Genomic DNA, 19,229 nt, shown 5'->3' with positions numbered 1-19,229 from the left:
GCCAGCTGCATTTGCTGACATCAGTGGAATATAAGCTAGAACAGTTCTTGAGAGAAAAGAGACCAGAGACATTTCTGCTTATAAAATTTCCCACCCTGAGAAGCCCACACTTTGATATTCTCCACCTGAGAGTAGGTAGCAATGACTGGAGCTCAGACATCTTTGAGTCCTGGCAGAGGTTAAAGGCCTATAAACATACAGCCTTTGTGGTACTTCTCCTTGATTCAGAGATCGTGCAGAGGTGTGAGGTGTGAGGCTTCCCTTTGGAGGTCAGTATCTCCGGAGTTATAAAACCTGAGTGATCTCTCTGGCTATCCTGCTATAATTTCTTATGTCACTATTAGCTGGGAAGGGCAGAGCTTACTGTTTTTTTCAGAACCGAGGGGATGGCCTTTCCTACCTGTGCAGACTCAGAGGACTTGGTCATTCCGGTGACATCCCAGTAACATACCTGATATCGTCACCAGGACATTCAGTCCTTCTAGCACGTCCATCTGCTGAAATCGCCTCCGGTTGATCAGATTATAGACTTTGCCTTGCCCGCTTCGGTCCAAAAGCATCAGGCCGTTTTCTGTTCCCACCAGGAGGTTTACACCTGCAAATATAAGAAGCACCCCAAGACTGACTTTTTATTGCTTTAACCTTCTGCATCTGGGGTCCCTGTAAAACCTAAGAAACTGTGCCTTGTTAATACAAACTAATGGGCAAGTAGGTACCCCAGGAGGGAGTGAAGAAGTGGAAGCCCTGCCATAGTAATTAAATCACTGCCCCTCTGGCAATGAAATTACTTCTCTTTCATAAAGTGGTAGCAGCATTCATTACATCTCGCCATTTACTACCTAGTATAGAGTCCTTCTTAAGAGATGCTCTGGGCACAGCTGTGACACTAGCATCATTACCTTTATTCCTTTCCTGTAACACCCATCCCTTTCTGGGCTCTTTCTATAAATCCCACCTCAAGACTTCTCCAAGGTGCAGCCCCGCCCCTGTCCACACAGTGATCTCTAGCCTACCCACCTTCACCATACAGCAGAGTGCCCCATTTCCATACCCCACTGGAAGAAAAGCCCTTCCTCCTTCTCACACAAAAGCTTAAGAACGTCTCATGCCCTCAAGGTTCTGCTGTCTGTCAGGGAAATGACAAACCAATGCAAGTGAGGTGTTAAGAGCCTGAGAGTTGCAGAAAGATTGGCTGTAAGGGACCACTCAGGTATCTAAATCTAGCCCAGCCTATCTCCCATGCAATCATCCCTATTAGAAAAGCTCTAGCAGGTAAGTGGTCTCGTCTGGATAGTTGGCATCCTAAAAATTCATCCCTAGACAAAGTAACTCCCACCTGCCCCTGTAACACACCACACACACACACACACACACACACACACACACACACCAACACACTGAGGGTCCACTGTGTACTGAACTATATTCACAAACAGGTAACTCTGTGACTTCTCTTGCTTTTTGTACATGTATTTTTTTGAGTCACATACATGGTCATCTTGTCTTCTGTCTCTTTTCCAGAGGATAGTGCCTTATTCCCTCCATCACATCTCCCATGAAATGGTTTCCAGGCTTCATCTACTTCCCCAAACATCTCAAATGCTTTTGTCCTTATAAGATTGTGGTGCCCCAAACTAGGCCTAGTATTTTAGATGGATACAGATGGGTCATGTCCTTCCTTAATCCGTATGAGATGGTTGCAGTAACACAGACCAGGACTTTGACAGAATTTCATCCCAACTATACTGAGTTTGAGGTCAGCTAAAACCCGTGCATCATTTTTTATAAGAACCATAGGTTGATGTTTTGAACTAAAAGGGAAGGTTCATCATCTGCTGTCCTTTTCCAGTTTTCTCTTGCTACTACTAGCCTTCAGCAATTCACTAAAACATTCTAGGCTGGTTTGTCCGCTGTGAATAGGGGTCATATCTAATTCCCCTTGCAGGGTATTGCATAGATCATACAAGGCAGAATGGGGGACACATCACACAGTGCTGGGCAAATAGTGTGTGGTACATGGTAGCTGGTTCAGCAGCCGACTTTAGCTATCACTATTATGTGTCAAGGTCATTTCTGAATCTGATCTTGTTATCTTGGGCATTAGGTTATCAGCTTTTTTTTTTTTTCATGTTTATTTATTTTGAGAGAGAGAGTGTGTGTGCAAGCACGAGAGTGGGAGAGGAACAGAGAGAGAGAGAGAGAGAGAGAATCCCAAGCAGAGCCTGACATGCGGATCGATCCCACAAACTGAGATCATGACTTGAGTCGAAATCAAGAGTCTGACGCTTAACCAACTGAGTTACCCAGGTGCCCTATCAGTTCTTGCTACCTGTAAAATTGCTCTTGATTTCTCCTGAGGCCAAGATGGTCTCAAGTCAGGACTTGACACCCCTGATTCAACCATTGCTCTTCGGATAGTAAGCTCCAGAGGTTTTTAATGTTTGAGGGTCGATGTGTTAACGAGTGGTAAAAAGAAGAACTTACCCCAGAGAGCTGCACAAAGTATTTCTGAGTTGAATCGTTTCTTGTATTTTCTGATTTCTGGTGTGTCGCTGTGAGGTCGAATGTTGGTTGGGTTTACATTTACCACTGAAATCTTTCTTGCTTCGTTGAGTTTGGCCTGTTCTTGCCTAAGAAGTTCGCTAGTAAACAGAGCTTTGAGAAAGAGAATCAGAGAAGTCAGTGGCATCTTAAAAAACAACCAGTGGAGGTATGGAGAAGGGGCTTCAAAACACTATGATTTCTCCTCGTTTAGTGTGCATTATGGGAAAGGCACAGAAACTCTGAAACTATGTACATTTTATACTTTTTTTTTTTTTTTTAGTAGACTACAGTATAAGTCATTCACAGAAGCAGTATTTTAACCATTAGTAAAACAGACTTAAAGATACTACTTGGGTAGTTTAGAGAATACATACACACCACCCCCATCTCATAGAACACTGCAGGAAAGATTTACTTTTTAAAATTCCATATCATCAACTGACAGACTAGCCTAAGCCTCCCCTGATGATTAGTGAGCTGCATAAGTCCAGAAAGCAAGGCTCTCCTCTAAATCAGCCAGACCTGTGCGGTAGGAAGCACACACCTAGAGCTCAACACAACCCAACGCGCACTGATTAAGTGTCTACTGCGTGCACAGCATTGTACCCAGAAATTGCTTTTGAGAAGTATGTGGTAAGTTTGGAGATCGCTGAGGAACACCTTTTCCCAGGGCCCCTGGATACCTCTGGGTTCCTACCAGAAGCAAAATAGAAGAGATGAAAAAAAAAATGGGAGACAAAGATATTTGTTTTAGAAATCCTACAAAAATAATAATGATAAAAACAAAACAAAACAAACAAACAAACAAACAAAAAAACCAACCTCCCTTTAAGACAGGGTCTAAGCAGGAAATGGCTTAAGTACTAAACCAATAATTCATTTCTTTATCAGGTCACACCAGGAACGAAAACCAAGCTGTTTCTAAAACATCTGGGCAGTTTCGCTTACCCGCGGCTGATGATTCTTCATCCTCTTCATCTTCATCGGTGGGAGATGTCTGGTAAACTCTGGGGTCCACAAAGGGGGTGAAGGAGGCCTTCGTGCTGCTCCCCATGCCATACTAATGGAAAGGCAAGAGGATTAAGAAGAACAGATAAGTACTACAGGAATGAACAATGCCAAGAATACTTTGCTTGGGCTTTAGAATGGTTACAGATTCTTCAATCTATTTAGCTTGTTCACAGTCTGACCCTTGGAGTCAAGGTGTGCCTCTCTCTCCAGCTTCTCCTGGTGCTGGCTACTCACTGGCCATTCTGCCTTTGCAGGGCTCCATTAATTGTCAGACTGCAAGAGTTGCTGGGGGCAAATTATATTTTGGACCACATGGTACGATGACCGTGATGACAGAGCTTATCTCTCCCTTGAAGTACAAACAATCGCATATTGACCAAATGGTCTTAAGAAAAGCTGACACAATAAACTAAGTAAGCATGTCCACATAGCAGCATTTCATCCTGAACATCCGGTCCACCAAAGTCTCCCTCTTGGAGCCTTTGGGCCCTTGTAAGCTGACCTGGTGATGCAGGTGGATTGGTGTCGGCTCAAGAAGCCTTAAAATCTTTAATTCAGGGACAATTTCATCCAGGGATTGAATATTTTTCCCTCCCAGAATGGTCGCTTTAAAAGGATATTCCTATTTTCATGCCTTATTTAGGGACTTCATGAAGATGCTAGATTTGCAGGCAATGCACAGAGGGCTTGCTTAAAAAATAAATCTCAATAAAGACATGAAGGCCGACTCGACTAGGGAACAGCGAACTAAATATCAGGGCTTCACCTGGTGAAACTCCATATTTCAGCTCTGCCAAAGAAGGTACAATAACCACTTCCTCATCTTGTCTGTCATCTCTATTCCTTCTACTATGCTCAAGTCCTCTTAATATCACAAACAGACCTGCATTCGATATCAGAATATCTCCTTTCAGACAAATGTCTTTAACTGAGTTTTCACTTTCTAGCTTTATTTTCAGGTTTCCATTTAAAATTAAAAACATCTCAGGACCCCTAAACACGTACGGAGGAAACCACAAAGATCCAATTGATTTTCCCTCCACCTTATGAAATTAAAATGATTTCACCCTCTACAAGGTAAGACTCCTTCCAAATGAAGAGCTTTCACATACATTCTCTCCTTTGATCTTTAGAAGAAGTCTGCGAAGGAGGTGGGGCAGGTACTAACATTCCCACTTAGAGCTGGAGCAGCAGCAGAATTTGAACCAGAGTCCAATCCCATGGGGTTCTTCTAGGTTCCGTTAGACATGTTCAGGCAGAGGAAACCTGACCACACTGTGGGAAGCCACAAGAGGATATGCGGCCTCCCAAGGCACCTCTGTTTTTTTTCCTTGAGGTAGAATCCAAAGGGGGTATCATAAAAAGTTAATGTGTGGACAGCATCAAAAACACCAGGACATATGCTTCATGATTTCCTTCGCGGCCTCCGTGTGATTCATGAAACATGACCAAGCCGCATGAACTCATCCACTGGTCGGGCTTGGATAACTACACCTACGAGCACTGCCTAACAGACTGTATTTATTCAGGCTGTCTCCAGGGACTGTTTCTATACAGGCAAGCTAAATATCCCATTTCTCCCTTTCCCACACAATTTGGAGTTTAGGAAGATGGATGAGAGCCTATCTACCTATTGATTTTTATCTTTCATTTAACAAAGAATTTCAACCTCATTTTAAGTCAAACCTAGTTTGACTAAATCAATATAAACATGAACCTCAACCGTTGGCCATGGGATCTCTATAGGCTAAAGTTTCTCTCACTGGCCTGGGAGATAGGAAATCCAAGTTCTAGTCCTAGATTTGTCACCAGCTAGCTGTGTGCCATGGGCAAGTCACTTAACCTCTCTGAGCCTCAGTACTGTCATTTGTAAAAATAGGCATTGGGCCAGATGGTATCAGATCTTTTTACCCCTCAGCTTCCATGATTTTCGTCCGTTAAAGTATTTGCATAAGTAGTTATATATATAAGTAGTTATATAGCAAATATATATAGTTATATATTTTGCAAGCTCAGGGAGCTTACAAAGCCTTATTCCTGAAGACAGCAGGGTTTCCACACCCCCCACACCCCTAGGAGAACAGAGCTGTCACGACTGTTGCCCAGCACCTACCTCAGTCCCGGACTCCATCTCCTGCGGATGGGTGGAGACGCGTCCCAGGCCCTCAGTTGGTGTCCCGGCCGGGGAATGGCTCTGCTGCACCAGGTCTGGGAGGTTGATGTGGCCGGCAAAGCCATTGCTGTCACTGTGGCCAGACCGCTTCTTCTCTCCAGACGTCTGAGGGGGCACAACACATGGGGAGCATCAGAGAGGGATTAGAGAGGGAGGGTGAAGGCCACCGAGTGGTGTCACCCCTCACACAGCACAGGCACAGTCCCCAAATGGACCTGCTGGGGTGTGCGGAAGATAACATTTACATTTATATTTTACTAAGAAAATAAAAAAGAAGTTAAACTTTGTTCACGCTTAGTATATGGACTGACCCTGCAGCCTTTTGCTTCTGCATGAGGGCAGTCAGGGTCACACAGGAAGTGGGAGTTCTCATGGGAAGGCAGGCGGAGGGGCTGAGCTCCTGAGGTCTGCATTTGCACAGTTCTCTCCTGCAGTATTTGTGTGTGTGTGTGTGCCTGTGGATGCACCGTTGACTGGATTTGCAGGTATATTACCAGGTTACAATGATATGAACCCCTAAGACACATACATGACCTAAAATACTGCTGAAACACAGAGGCTGGGATGAGATAATACTATCTGTATTATCTGTATCTGTGTGATACCTCTGTATCACACAGAGGCTGTGTGAGATAATAACCCACATACCATGTACGCCAAGAAAACGCAGAGATGCCATCTGCCCAGATCATAGGGCTCTTTGTCAGTCATGAGGTCAAAACAATGATTAATTCACCAGATCGGACAGGAGTTACAAAAAAATGTACTGAAATAAACCACAGATTATTTGAAACTACAGGTGTGTGTCCGCTACTGAATCTGAATACTGAATCTCTTACAAGCAAGTATGGTGCCTTGCAGTAAAAAACGGAAGTCATCATGACTAACAAGGAATAGTCAATAACAATATTTGAACTATTTTGTATAGCATCCCTTTTTAACGTCTTTTCAAGGTATTTTGTAATATATATAATATGAGAAGTAGGACAAATGGATGAGTTATAAATAAATACACTGCAATTAAGTGGCATGCTCTCAAATTTTTACTGACAGGATTGTATGACCTAACAAGTTTGGAAACCACTGCTCTGCGAAACAAAGCCTCCTCTCACCCAGGGAAGAAATACAGGATTAAAAGACAGTTCTGCTTCCTAAAAGCCGTAGCCACACTGTAGGCCTGGCCAGTATTGTGCTTTCTGATTTAACATTTGTGCGACTAGCTCACTGAGGTTTCTTAGAGTAGATCTGATTAAGCAATGATTCTCTTCTTTGCCTTTTCTTTCTTTCATCCATTTACCCAGCATTTCTGAGTGACTACTAAGTGTGAGGCATTTTGTTGAACATGGAGGGATCGGCCAGGATCAAGGCAGGTAGACATACTCCCTGCCTTCCCTGGGGCTGGCTGGCTTGGGCTCACTGGCCTGGCTTCCCCCTTCCAGAGCCTGTCCTTGTCTTGCAATGACCACTCTGCACCTGCTTCTGGCTAGAAGTGAAAGGAGGCAATTCTGGGGAGAGATGAAACAGATTCCCAAGTTCCTGAAGGGGTGCATGTAACAGATGTTACCGGGGAGCTTAAGAAATAACTGTAAAGCTGCGGTGCCCTCTATTTCTTGGCAACATGCTCCTGGCCTGCAAGCTGCCCAGGAGAGGGGCATTTTCTGGATTCATTTTGTCCACACAGTCTTCATGCGTCCACAGCTTGTACTAGTGCCTGTTCTCAGGATCGAACATTTTGTCTTCTCAATGACATTTACAGGGTTCAGTCCTAATTTATCTCACTGTCTCCTATTTTATTTGTACTGGGCAGCTTTTCCTTTCTTCTAAGTTCTGTTCAAATACTGGAAGGCTTTTTAACATTTCCCCCCAATCTCCCAGTAGCATAAATCACACATGGCCTCTTTAGAGTTTTACGGGCTCTCTATTCTATCCCCAGCATTCTGCCTCGAGCCAAAAGCTGAGGCAGACAGACGCACTGGTTATCAAAGACCTGAAGAGGCTAACGAGGGAAACGGCCCAGACAGTGAGAAGCTTGAAGGAATCCAGTGGTGACCGACCCCTGAATCTCCCCACTCTGAGTCATCGGCCTTCTGTCCATTCAACCAGCTCCTTTGAATTAAGTACCTTCTGTGTGCCAGGCACTTTGCTAGCAATACAGAGATAAGTGAACAACAGCCTGGCCCTCTAGGACCTCCGTAACAGAGCCCAACAATTTCTACAGTCTTCACGCCCTCACCGTTCCCATGGGGGTGGGCACTAAGATTTCCCTGAGTAACAACTTGTGCCTGGGACCATGCCCAACCTTTAGGTATGGTATTCCCCTCAGTCCTTCAAATACCACCACAGGCTAGCTCCCATTATCCTCACTTTACACATGGAAAAACTGCAGTGCAGAGAATTCAGCTGACTTGCTCCGAGTGACACAGGTTGTAAGTGCTGAAATCAGGGGCTGTCTGTTGGGAGAGCCCGGGTGCTCTGGGCTGCTGCCGTGATAGGTGGCTCTGCTCTCGGCCGTAGCTGATTGGAGCTGGAGTGGACTCCTAAGCCAAGCAGGGTCAAGTTCCCTTTTGCGTTTCATGTTGGGTCTGAGAGACACTGCTCAGTCTCTGCTGGGCAGCTGAACTGGGTGGGATGTGGTACATGTCTTGCAATTGGGGGATGGGGTGAGGGGAGAGCTCATGCTGGCAGAGGGAGAGAAAGCGGTTCTGTGGAGCAAAAAGAACAAAGGAAATTGGAGGAAAGAGAAATGAGGGAAAAGGAGGGACAGGCATGGAGGAAAGCAGAGATGAGGGTAGGGAGAGACAGGCAGTTGAGAGAGCCAGAGATAGCTGCCTGAGCTCCTGGTCCTTGTTAATTTCTGGTTCCGGCCCTGTGCGGGGTCTCAACTAACTCTTTGCCTTTAGATTCCCTGTATGAAATACCTCTGAATCTTTATTCCCCTATCTCTGATACCTACTGCACCTTTCTCCCCACCACACTGTAAGCTGTTTTAAGCGGATTCTTTTACCTATCATTTCCCATTCCCAGCTGGTCAGTAGGAAAGGTGCTATGGACAGAGGCTCATGGAGTCCCAAGAGAGGCTTCAAGGAGTAAAGGAAGGCTGAATCAGACCCACGGGGATCTGCTGGGTGAAGAATGGGCAGCAGGGGAAGTTGGGAAGGGAGAATAGCTCTTCTGACAGATGGGTCCCTATAGACAATGTGGTAGATGATAGCTGGTGTGGTTTGTTCTAGAACTAGAGTAGGGAAAGGTTCTCTGGGACCATAGGTTAGGGGGAGGTAGAACCAGAGGGCCAGGGTGTGCACTGATAGGGCAAATTTGTGTGTCTTGGCAGGACTGTGGGTAGTAGAGCCAGTATTTTCCTCTAGAACCATCTTGTCCACTCCCATGAGAATGCTGTCTTGAGTGAGTTCTCTTTGATGTTCATCTTGGGGAACTGAACTATAGCACCCTATAAACTAAGCTCTATTATGAGTTTTCATTTTATTTTATTTTTTTGTCAGGGACATACTTTTACTTGCATTTGCCTTTGTAATACCTGTACTTTTAATGATTCCAACTCAAGGTTGTTATGTTAAAAGCCCACCTTTGGGAAAGGTGGCATTTAGAAACTGAGGTACAAAAAGGTTTTGGGGCCCTCATTATATCAAATTCATAGAAGACACTGGTGAGTGCTATTTTCAAAGTGATTGGCTGTGGTCACAGAATACTGGGGTGCTTTAAATAACACAGAGCCATTTGGATATGTCTGGCAACTGAACTGAAAATGTGCCTCCCAATATCTTCTTCAAGGTACTGACTCTGTCATAACGACTCTAGCAAATTATAAACTGCATTAGAAAGCAGAGTCAGAGAGTCACTCACTCAGAACATTTCCCCTCAGGTTTTCCAAGCAGCAAGTTAGAATGACAGCAGCCTTCTATACCGCCATCGGAATTATCCATTCACCACATTGGGAGATTTATATACCAGCACTACACAACGTCAGCTTGTGCAGCCAAGTCCATTTCTTATTTCAGGCTTACAGGATAGGGCTCTTTAAAGCCTACTTCAAAGATTCGGCAGGGCCATATCATGAAATTCTAGCAAGTTGCTTTGTGAACTACTTTTCCAGTTACTGATCTTCTGCCAATTATTACTTCAAAGGCCTTATTCATCTCAAAACTACACTTCCTTTCTTTCCTGGGAGAGCAAAGCCTGCTATTATGGTTTCCCAAACTATCCTGGCTGTAGAATGACAGATGATATGCATTGTTTCAGAGGCAAGAGTAGGAAGGGATAACAAGTAAAAGGAGAGTGAAATGAAATAAATTACAGTTGACCCTTGAACACATAGGGGTTAGGGGCATGGTCCCCCAGTGCAGTTGAAAATCTGAGTAGAACTTCTGACTCCCCAAAAGCTTAACTACTAATAGCCCACTGTTGACTGGAAGCCTTATCAATAACATAAACAGTCGATTCACACATATTTTGTATATGTATTATACACTATGTTTTTATAATAAAGTAAGCTAGAGAAAAGAAAATGTTATTAAGAAAATCATAAGGAGGAGAAAATAGATTTATAGTATTGGACTGTGTTGAAAAAAACCCACATATAAGTGGATTCACACAGTTCACACTCGTGTTGTTTGGGTCATCTTATGAGTCATACACTATTATTTACAAAATTTTATAGATGATAACACAGACCCAGGGAGGGACATCAAGTAACTTTTGCCCAATGTTACCAGCTATTGTTTTCCTTCCAATCAGAGACTTGTCCAATTTACACGGTGATGATGAAGTGTGAAAGAAGAGAAGACAAATTCTGATTTGTCAAGGCCCTTCTGGCTGGCACAGATGCAGTGAGGAAGCGCATGTGAAGCGAGCACATGCCCCCCACTCAAATGAAGTGATGTTCCTCGAGTTTAAACACACAAAATCAGGGGTAAGGGTCTGACTTGGTTTCGGCTCAGGCCATGATCTCATGGTTTGTGAGTCTGAGCCCTACTTTGGGCTCCACGCTGAATGTGGAGCTTGCCTGGGATTCTCTCTCTCCCCCTCTCTGCCCCTCCCCCACTTGCTTTCTCTGTCTCTCTCTCGAAATAAGTAAATGAGCTTAAAAAAAAATAAAAATACAGATAAAAAACCAAAATCACCCAAAGCAATAGGTACGTTTTTAAGTAGATCTGCATATTTCATTTTTTTTTTTAAATCAAAATAGCTCAATAGCCTTTTAATGTTGGTTTAATCAGATAAGATGATATCACCGTTTCTTGGAACTTCTAACCATTTTCTATACATACAATCCACAAGGATAAAGCCATGGGGAAAAGAGGCATAACAAAGCCTCAGATGCTACTGAGTGAGGCCATGCATTCCCATTTCGCTGCCGTAGGAAACATCTGGGTTTGCCAGTTTTATATCCTCAAGCTCAAATTCTATACTCTGATTTGCATAGCTCCTACTGAAGAATTCGGACTAATGTAATTAAGTCACACTGCGGAAGCTTAGAAGGATACAGGAAAGAAGGCGGTGGACAACTGAAATCACTCAGCCATTTAGAAGCGCGTGTTTCCTCTGGCTCCCCACCCCCATTCACTATGCTGAAAATACATGCTGCCAGCATTCTCTGCGAAAGCTCTGATATAAATACCACGTAAGGAAGCACTTCCTCTTCACAGTTTTTATACCAACTTACCTCTCTTATCATCAAGGTTCCTTCTCTTGAAATACTGCTGCTGAAAGTGTCTGCGTGAGAAGTCTCCAGCCCGTGCGTGCCGACCATTCCCACATTGTACTGCTCGGTGCTCCCGGGGGCTCCTGTTGGTCTGAGATGAGAAGGAACGGTATTAACAGCAATGTGTGTTTAGGGAATGCCTGTTTCCTGTTTATGTTAATTTTTCAAATTGGGGTAAAATATATGCAACTTAAAATTCACCCATTTTAACTATTTCTAAGGGTACATACAGTCAGTGGCCTTAAGTACATTGTATTTAATTTTTAATGTGGTGCTGATGCCTGAACAGGTGTCCTGCTTCTGCAGCATCCTCTCTCCACCTATTCTCCATGCAGCAGTCCTAGAGAGCAAGCTTCAGACTGTCCAAGGAAAAAAACACTGCCGTCGATGTCAGAGCCCCTCGCAGTCTCTGCAAGGCCTCCAAGCCTTCTCTACTCCTTCTCTGACCAGCAGGCACCCTGACCTGTGCTTTGCTCATGCTGTTGCCTCTGCTGGAAAACTCTCTCCCACTCTGGCTCTTGGCTGGTTGCCTCTCTTAAGTAACAATATTTCATCTTAAGTGATACTTTCCTTGAGATGCCTTCTCTTACCACCTAGGTTTTAGCCCACCAACCCCTCTTTTTTCTTTCTCTTCATCCTTTGTCTTATTGGTTCTTATCACAATTTATGATTCTTTCTCTTTTTGAGTCTCTTGGAACTTTCTCCCCCTGTCTTGTTAGAACATATGCTTATGAGGGCAGTCTTGTCTCTGTTCATTACTGTATACCTAGCGTAGAGCTGGGCACAGAGTAGGAGTGCAACATACATTCATTTGATAAATGGGTTTTACACTATTTATGGAGAAGAAATATCAATTAAGGGCATTCTGGCTTACTAGGACATCCATTAGGTAGGCTGTTTAAAAATATGCAACACTTTTTAAAACCTCTGTAATTACTCCACACTGTGGTATATCTATTTTTAGTTTGTTTCTTGTTCTTGTGTTTAATATCTAACGGAGAAGGTAACAGGACCTTCACATACACCCCGAGAGCAGAGACTCATGTTTTCTATGTGCCCCGTAACACAGACCACAACATCAAGGGAAAATGAGAACCAGGTAGGTGATGTGATTTGTCTACAGGATTTTAGTTTCCATGCAATCCTCATTGATACCCTGTATCAGCAGCTGCCTCTTTTTTAAAGTGGGTTTATCAAAAATAAAAAATGTATCAAGGCTTCTCTCATTAAATATATTAATTGTATCTTTTACTATTTTTTTTTTCCTCTTAACTGTTTCTTATGTATTTGAAAAAGACATTTCTGGTCTCTTGGATCCTATCAAAGTCCAAGTACTTGATGAAATACTCAATTCAAGAAAGAAGAAACATGACAGACTTATGACATCTCTGGGACAGAGAAAGCATATGTTAAGGATCCAAACAAAGAGGTGATAAAATGGGAAAGGGAGTCCAGACCAAAGAAAAGTGCATAGCAAGATGCTTACTTCAAAACTACTAAACTGGAACAGTGGATTGAATGAATCTAAAGATGAGTTAGAACTGACGTATTTGGGAAGAAAAAGAAGCAATATTTCATTCTCAGAAAGGAGCCATTTATAGCGATCCAGAGACATGGAATAAGAAACTGCTGCAATGAATGCCTGACATATTGCTAGACTGGCAAATCAGAATAGTTCTCAAAACTATGATATCTTCACTCATTATTTGAAATTTTATTTTACCTTGTGTGTGTGTGTGTGTGTGTGTGTTTGTGTGTGTGTGGCAAAAATATGGAATGTAAGGCAGCTAAATATATATATTTATATATTATATATTTATATATTATGATATTTATATGTTATTATATATAATATATATTATTATATATTTATATATCATAATATTTATATATTATATATTATATATAAAATATATACTATATTATATATTTATATATTTTATATATATTTATATATGTATATATATGTATATGTATATGTGTGTGTGTGTGTATATATATATGTATATATATATATGTATATATATTTAGCTGCCTTACATTCTTGTTTGGGACAAGACGGTGTGATACAAATAAGTCCATAAATGGGGCATTTATCAAAAGCTAAAGCCTTCTGGGAAGGGAGGCACTTTCCTTCTTCATCACTCAGACATCCTTGGCCACTGTCAGAAGTGTAGGTACACCGATGGTGACCACCGCCAGACTGACACTGTCCAACTGAGTTCCCTTTCACCATTAAAGTTCATGGGAGTGAGAAGATCAAAGATATTTTGGCCCCACTTATTTTTTTCACCCTGATGATGTTTGATTCCCCCCAGTTTCATCAGAAACATGTCAATATGAGTGAAATTTTCATAAAAAAGGTATTTTCTAGAGCTAATTCCATTAAGACAGTTCCTTGATTAATTTCCCATATATCTCAGCTAAAATCTTCCTCAATTTATTTATTTTCAGTATTGTTTTACTAAAATTATCATCATAGGTTCCAATTCTTCCCTATGTAAATTTTATGGCAAAGATTTAATCAGCCAATCAAGATGTTTATCCCTGTCATCTTTCAAAGGCTTCTGTGGTCACTACTTCTACCAAGTCCAATTTGTTTGTATTAGTTTTAAAGGTGTAAATTGTATTAAGAAGGTTTGGTTCATCTGTCAAGTTTTAGTCAGTAGCAAGTTTTACAGTGTAGAGTGTTAGCCACTGTCAGTTTTACCTCCTGCATATTTTTAGTGAGATTATTTTTTTTCTGGGTTAATTTTTATACTTAAATTTTTATGAGTCAGAACTGCTTCATCTATGATAAACTTTTATGGTGAACAGTTCAGGCTGTTTTGAGTTTTTAAAAATATTACTTCTACTAGTAATATTCCTTATATTGAATAAAAGATAATAATCTGTACTTCTCCCTTGGCCAATTTTATCTAGAATGGTGAGCAATTTCTCTTAGTAAGGTTAAGGTTGTCTAAGGATTGGTCTGTTTTATTCTGAATCTTTTGTACATTCTGGATACCTTGTTTTAATTGACCACACCATTAATTTTTCTGTTATCAATAGTGGCTTTTGATTATGGAAAATTCCTACAAACTTCTGCATGTTCTGAATCACTTTTCTACAGAATTCTTTTTTTTTTTAATTTTTGAGTTTATTTATTTAAGTAATCTCTACACCCAGTGTAGGGCTTGAGCTCACAACCTTGAGATCAAGGGTTGCATGCTCTTGCAACTGAGCCAGCCAGATGCCCCAGAATTCTTTTTAAAAGGCATAGTGACCGCAGCAATTTCTTACTTGACACATCTCCAAAGGCAAGGGAATTAAAAGCAAAAATGCACTATTGGGACCTCATCAAGATAAAAAGCTTCTGCACAGCAAAGGAAACAATCAACAAAACTAAAAGGCAACCGATGGAATGGGAAAAGATATTTGCAAACGACATATCGGACAAAGGGCTAGTATCCAAAATCTATAGAGAACTCAACAAACTCCACACCTGAAAAACAAATAATCCAGTGAAGAAATGGGCAGAAGACATGAATAGACACTTCTCTAAAGAAGACATCCAGATGGCCAACAGGCACATGAAAAGATGCTCAATGTTGCTCATCAGAGAAATAAAATCAAAACCACAGTCAGATATCACCTCACGCCAGTCAGAGTGGCTAAAATGAACAAATCAGGCGACTATAGATGCTGGCGAGGATGTGGAGAAATGGGAACCCTCTTGCACTGTTGGGGGAATGTAAACTGGTTCAGCCGCTCTGGAAAACAGTGTGGAGGTTCCACAAAAAATTAAAAACAGATCTACCCTATGACCCAGCAATAGCACTGCTAGGAATTTACCCAAGGGATATAGGAGTGCTGAGGGATAGGGGCACTTGTACCCTGATGTTTATAGCAGCGCTTTCAACAATAGGAAATTATGGAAAGAGCCTAAATGTCCATCCTGATGAATGGATAAAGAAATTGTGGTTTATATACACAATGGAATACTACTTGGCAATGGGAAAGAATGAAATATGGCCTTTTGTAGCAATGTGGTTGGAACTGGAGAGTGTTATGCTAAGTGAAATGAGTCATACGGAGAAAGACAGATACCATATGTTTTCACTCTTACGCGGATCCTGAGAAACTTTCAGAAGACCATGGGGGAGGAAGGGGAAAAAAAAGTTACAGAGAGGGAAGGAGGGAAACCATAAGAGACTCTTAAAAACTGAGAATAAACTGAGGGTTGATGGGGGGTGGGAGGGAGGGGAAAGTGGGTGATGGGCATTGAGGAGGGCACCTGTTGGGATGAGCACTGGTTATTGTATGGAAGCCAATTTGACAATAAATTTCATATTAAAAAAATGATCCATAGCATAGGAGGAAATAAAAATGGATTATGGAGAAAAAAAAAACCAAAATAATAAAAACCAAAAAACAAAACAAAACAAAAAAGGCATAGTGAGTGCCTTCCTCCACATACTACAACTCTTCAAACTGTTGCTCTCTATACTTGACTTCAAGCATCTCAAGGAAACTCAAGTCATTTCTTAGCTCTCAAGTACAATGATTGCTCTTCGATACTTTGAGTGTTTGGCCTCTTGTCTGTCTACTATGACTGACCCTCCAGTCCATCCTTCTCTGCTCCCCTGACCATGTCACTCTTCTGCTTTCAATTTATAAGAGTTCCCAATAAACCATAAGATAAACCTGTGGCTTACAAGCCTTCCTGTATCTGGTCCTTGTGTATTTCTCTAGCCTCATGGTTTCAACGAAACCTACCTTCTATTTCTAACTCTAACAACATATGATTTCTAGCGGTTTCCTACACACATCATGCTACCAACACCCTTGGGCAACTTTAGTGTATCTTCTGTCCACGAATGGTTCCCTTACATTCCCTGCCTCCCTCTAGGTATTCCATCCTTTACACTGCAGTTCAGGCACTCTCAAACCCCACCTCAGCCCCACTGGGATGGTTCAGTAGGTGGCTCTCCATTCTGCTTCCACAGTATCCCCTGTCACTTCTAACCATGCACTCAATGCACAGTCCTGCAGTTATCATATCTCAGTAATGTTGGTATCTTCAGTGCCAAGCACTGTGCCTGGCATGCAGGTGAGATCCAGTGAATGTTTTATAAGTCCACAAAAGCTTTGTTTAATAACCCCAATAAACATTTCATTCAAGTTTATTATCCAAATATACCTCTTTTGTGAAGTGATGAACAGTCAGCTATGAGAAGAATTATTACCATGCTTAAAGTGTCCTGAATACCTAATGTTGAATTTTGTCTTTTTAAAATTGACAAAATAACTTTAGCATTGGGTTCACTTTATATACAGGATGTGCCAAAAACAATTTTATTATAATTGTTATTAGAGGATAATGAAAAAATTTGTTCAGCTATGTCACAGAACTTTATAGCATGAAGACTGAACTTTGATATATGCAAATTAAAAAAATCATTTAGGAGGTTGGAGGATCTAAGGAAAGAATGTAGACTGTGAAGAGGGAGAGAGAGAGAGAGAGAGAGAGAGAGAGAGAGAGACGGAGCATGGGCAGGGGAGGAGCAGAGAGTGAGACACAGAATCCAAAGCAGGTTCCAAGCTCCGAGCTGTCAGCACAAAGCCTGATGCGGGGCTGGAACCTACAAACTGTGAAATCATGACCTGAGCTGAAGTTGGATGCTTAACTTACTGAGCCACCCAGGTGCCCCACAAATGTATTTTAAAAACGTGAGTTGGAGATGGAAAAAGGTTGACCTAAGTAACTCTGGAAATAAATGGAGTCCCCTAAGATTAAAGGTAAAAGAAACAGCTTGTAAGCACTGTACTCTGACTGATAAAGTTGTTTCCCATAGGTATACTGGTTAACCATTCTGATCCTGCTCTACATGTGTACTGGAAATGAACAACTAAGCAAGAATTGGCAGATTGTGACAGCCAGGTTTCCCGCTGTTGGAGTGGAAATTGACAGGTAAGGAAGCAGAAGGGGCTAGAAGGATCCATGTGGTAATGAATCAGAGTTGGAGATATCAGGATAAACTTTTATTTAATGTAGATACAGATGGATATATATAGAAATATTTATAGATATGTGTACATAATGGGTTAATATACACAATATATATTTCCTTGCTCTGTCAGTTGAGAGGGCCTAAAAGAACTGATTCACTAGTAGCAATGAGCACACCTAGTGCCCAACTCTTGGTTCTAGTATCAGTTTTTAATAAAGGGAATCAAGGCATCTAGGAGGAAAGGGTGATTCCAGGACTAGAACAGGAAATACATGAGGTAAGCCTGCAACATCTTGTAGTGTCAGAAAGTAAAGAAGTGCTTGGTGGGGGGTAGGTCAGCCACAGGCGTATAGGAGCCAATGGAAAGAGCTTCCAATGGTTGAAGGTGGAACAATTTAAGCAGCAAAATGAAATAGTGGATTATAATCCAAAGCACTAAATAAATATCCATGAACCTATACTGATATAAATAAATGACCGAATAAATTAATAAATGGAGAAGAGATAAATTCCTGCAGAATAATTTCAAATAAATTATGTAAATACTCTACCCTAAAGGAACATAACTCCCTACTCCTTAAGTGCAGGCTGTGTGCACTGGCTTCCTTCCAAAGAGTACAGGATGGAAGCGGGGGGCAGGGATTACATTACAGTAGAGAAACCTGACAAGCATTACCTCAGCCAGATGATCAAGGTCAGTGTCAACAGTCTTAAGTCACACTGGTAGTACATACCCTTGATATGAAGTGATAAAAGTCACATGTGACCTCTGTGATCTTTCTCCTCCAAACCCATAACTTTGGTCTAATCATGACAAGAACATCAGATAAATTCCAGTAGACGGGAATTCTATGATATTCCTAATCAGTATTCCTCAAAACTGCCGACTTCATTAAAAAGAAGGTAAGTCTGAGACACTGTCACAGCGAACAGAAGCCTAAGCAGATATGGTAACTAAATAACTAAATGTAACAAGATGGGGTCTTGATACTGAAAAAGGACTTTAGGTAAGTAAAAGCTAAGGAAATCTGAATAAACTTAGTAAAATGTATCAATACTGGTTTATTAAGTGTAACATATATACATACTAATGCATAATGCTTATAATAGGGATAACCGTGTGCAGGGGGTAGGAGGAGTAACATGGGAACTTTGTACCATCTAAACTTTTTTGTGAATTTAAAACTGTTCTAAAAAAATAAAGTTATTAATAGTAAAAAAATGAAAAAAAGCAATGATTTAAAGAAAAAACACTAAGGCGAAAACAGCTAAAACATTTTATAGTTAAGGTAATCCTTTGTTCTAAAAATTATTTCCGAGGCACAGTCTGGGTGGGAACAATGAGTTGTCCAAATTCCTATAAAGACTATAACAAAACAAAACAAAACACTTCTACTGATTAGAAGGTAAACTATAGGAAATTTACAGTGATTAGGCCACAGTTTTAGAACAATAATTTTCTCTAATTGGATTTGTCAAAGTGTTCCTGCAGGTACTGATTTAATTCAATTCAATACACATTTATCGAACATCTGCTATATGAAAGGCTCTTGGTTTGGCATTGGGTGGTGGCTATAAAAGTTGAGGAAGACATGGCTCCTGAAACTAAAGAGATTAGCATCCAGAAGAGCTTAAAAACGTAACATGAATCCTCAAAAACAAGGCAGGATGTAAATGGGAATGCAAACTAGAGGGAGAGGTCACTCCAAGAAAAGGCACAGCACTGGAAAAGTGCAAGGCATTTATTTGCAAGAATTGATAGGTCAGTTCTGCTGGAGCATATGTTGAG

The 19,229-nt window shown here is 41.4% G+C and overlaps 1 protein-coding gene across 3 annotated transcripts in view; it reads right to left on the bottom strand.

The window, feature by feature from the left end:
- The window catches only part of TNIK (TRAF2 and NCK interacting kinase), a 393,469-nt gene that overhangs the window by 16,576 nt on the left and 357,664 nt on the right, over positions 1–19,229 (bottom strand). For all 3 annotated transcript variants that reach the window (XM_049628573.1, XM_049628571.1, XM_049628572.1), the window contains 5 exons: positions 11,409–11,538; positions 5,669–5,833; positions 3,493–3,604; positions 2,485–2,655; positions 452–595 (listed from right to left, as the gene is read on the bottom strand). In XM_049628573.1, the coding sequence (XP_049484530.1) occupies positions 452–595; positions 2,485–2,655; positions 3,493–3,604; positions 5,669–5,833; positions 11,409–11,538 (722 nt within the window). The remainder of the gene's footprint in view (positions 1–451; positions 596–2,484; positions 2,656–3,492; positions 3,605–5,668; positions 5,834–11,408; positions 11,539–19,229) is intronic.

The sequence above is a fragment of the Panthera uncia genome, chromosome C2, assembly GCF_023721935.1.
Source record: "Panthera uncia isolate 11264 chromosome C2, Puncia_PCG_1.0, whole genome shotgun sequence".
Taxonomy (NCBI): Eukaryota; Metazoa; Chordata; class Mammalia; order Carnivora; family Felidae; genus Panthera; species Panthera uncia.
Note: the sequence above shows the minus strand (reverse complement) of the source record. Positions and strands in the feature narration are given on the sequence as shown.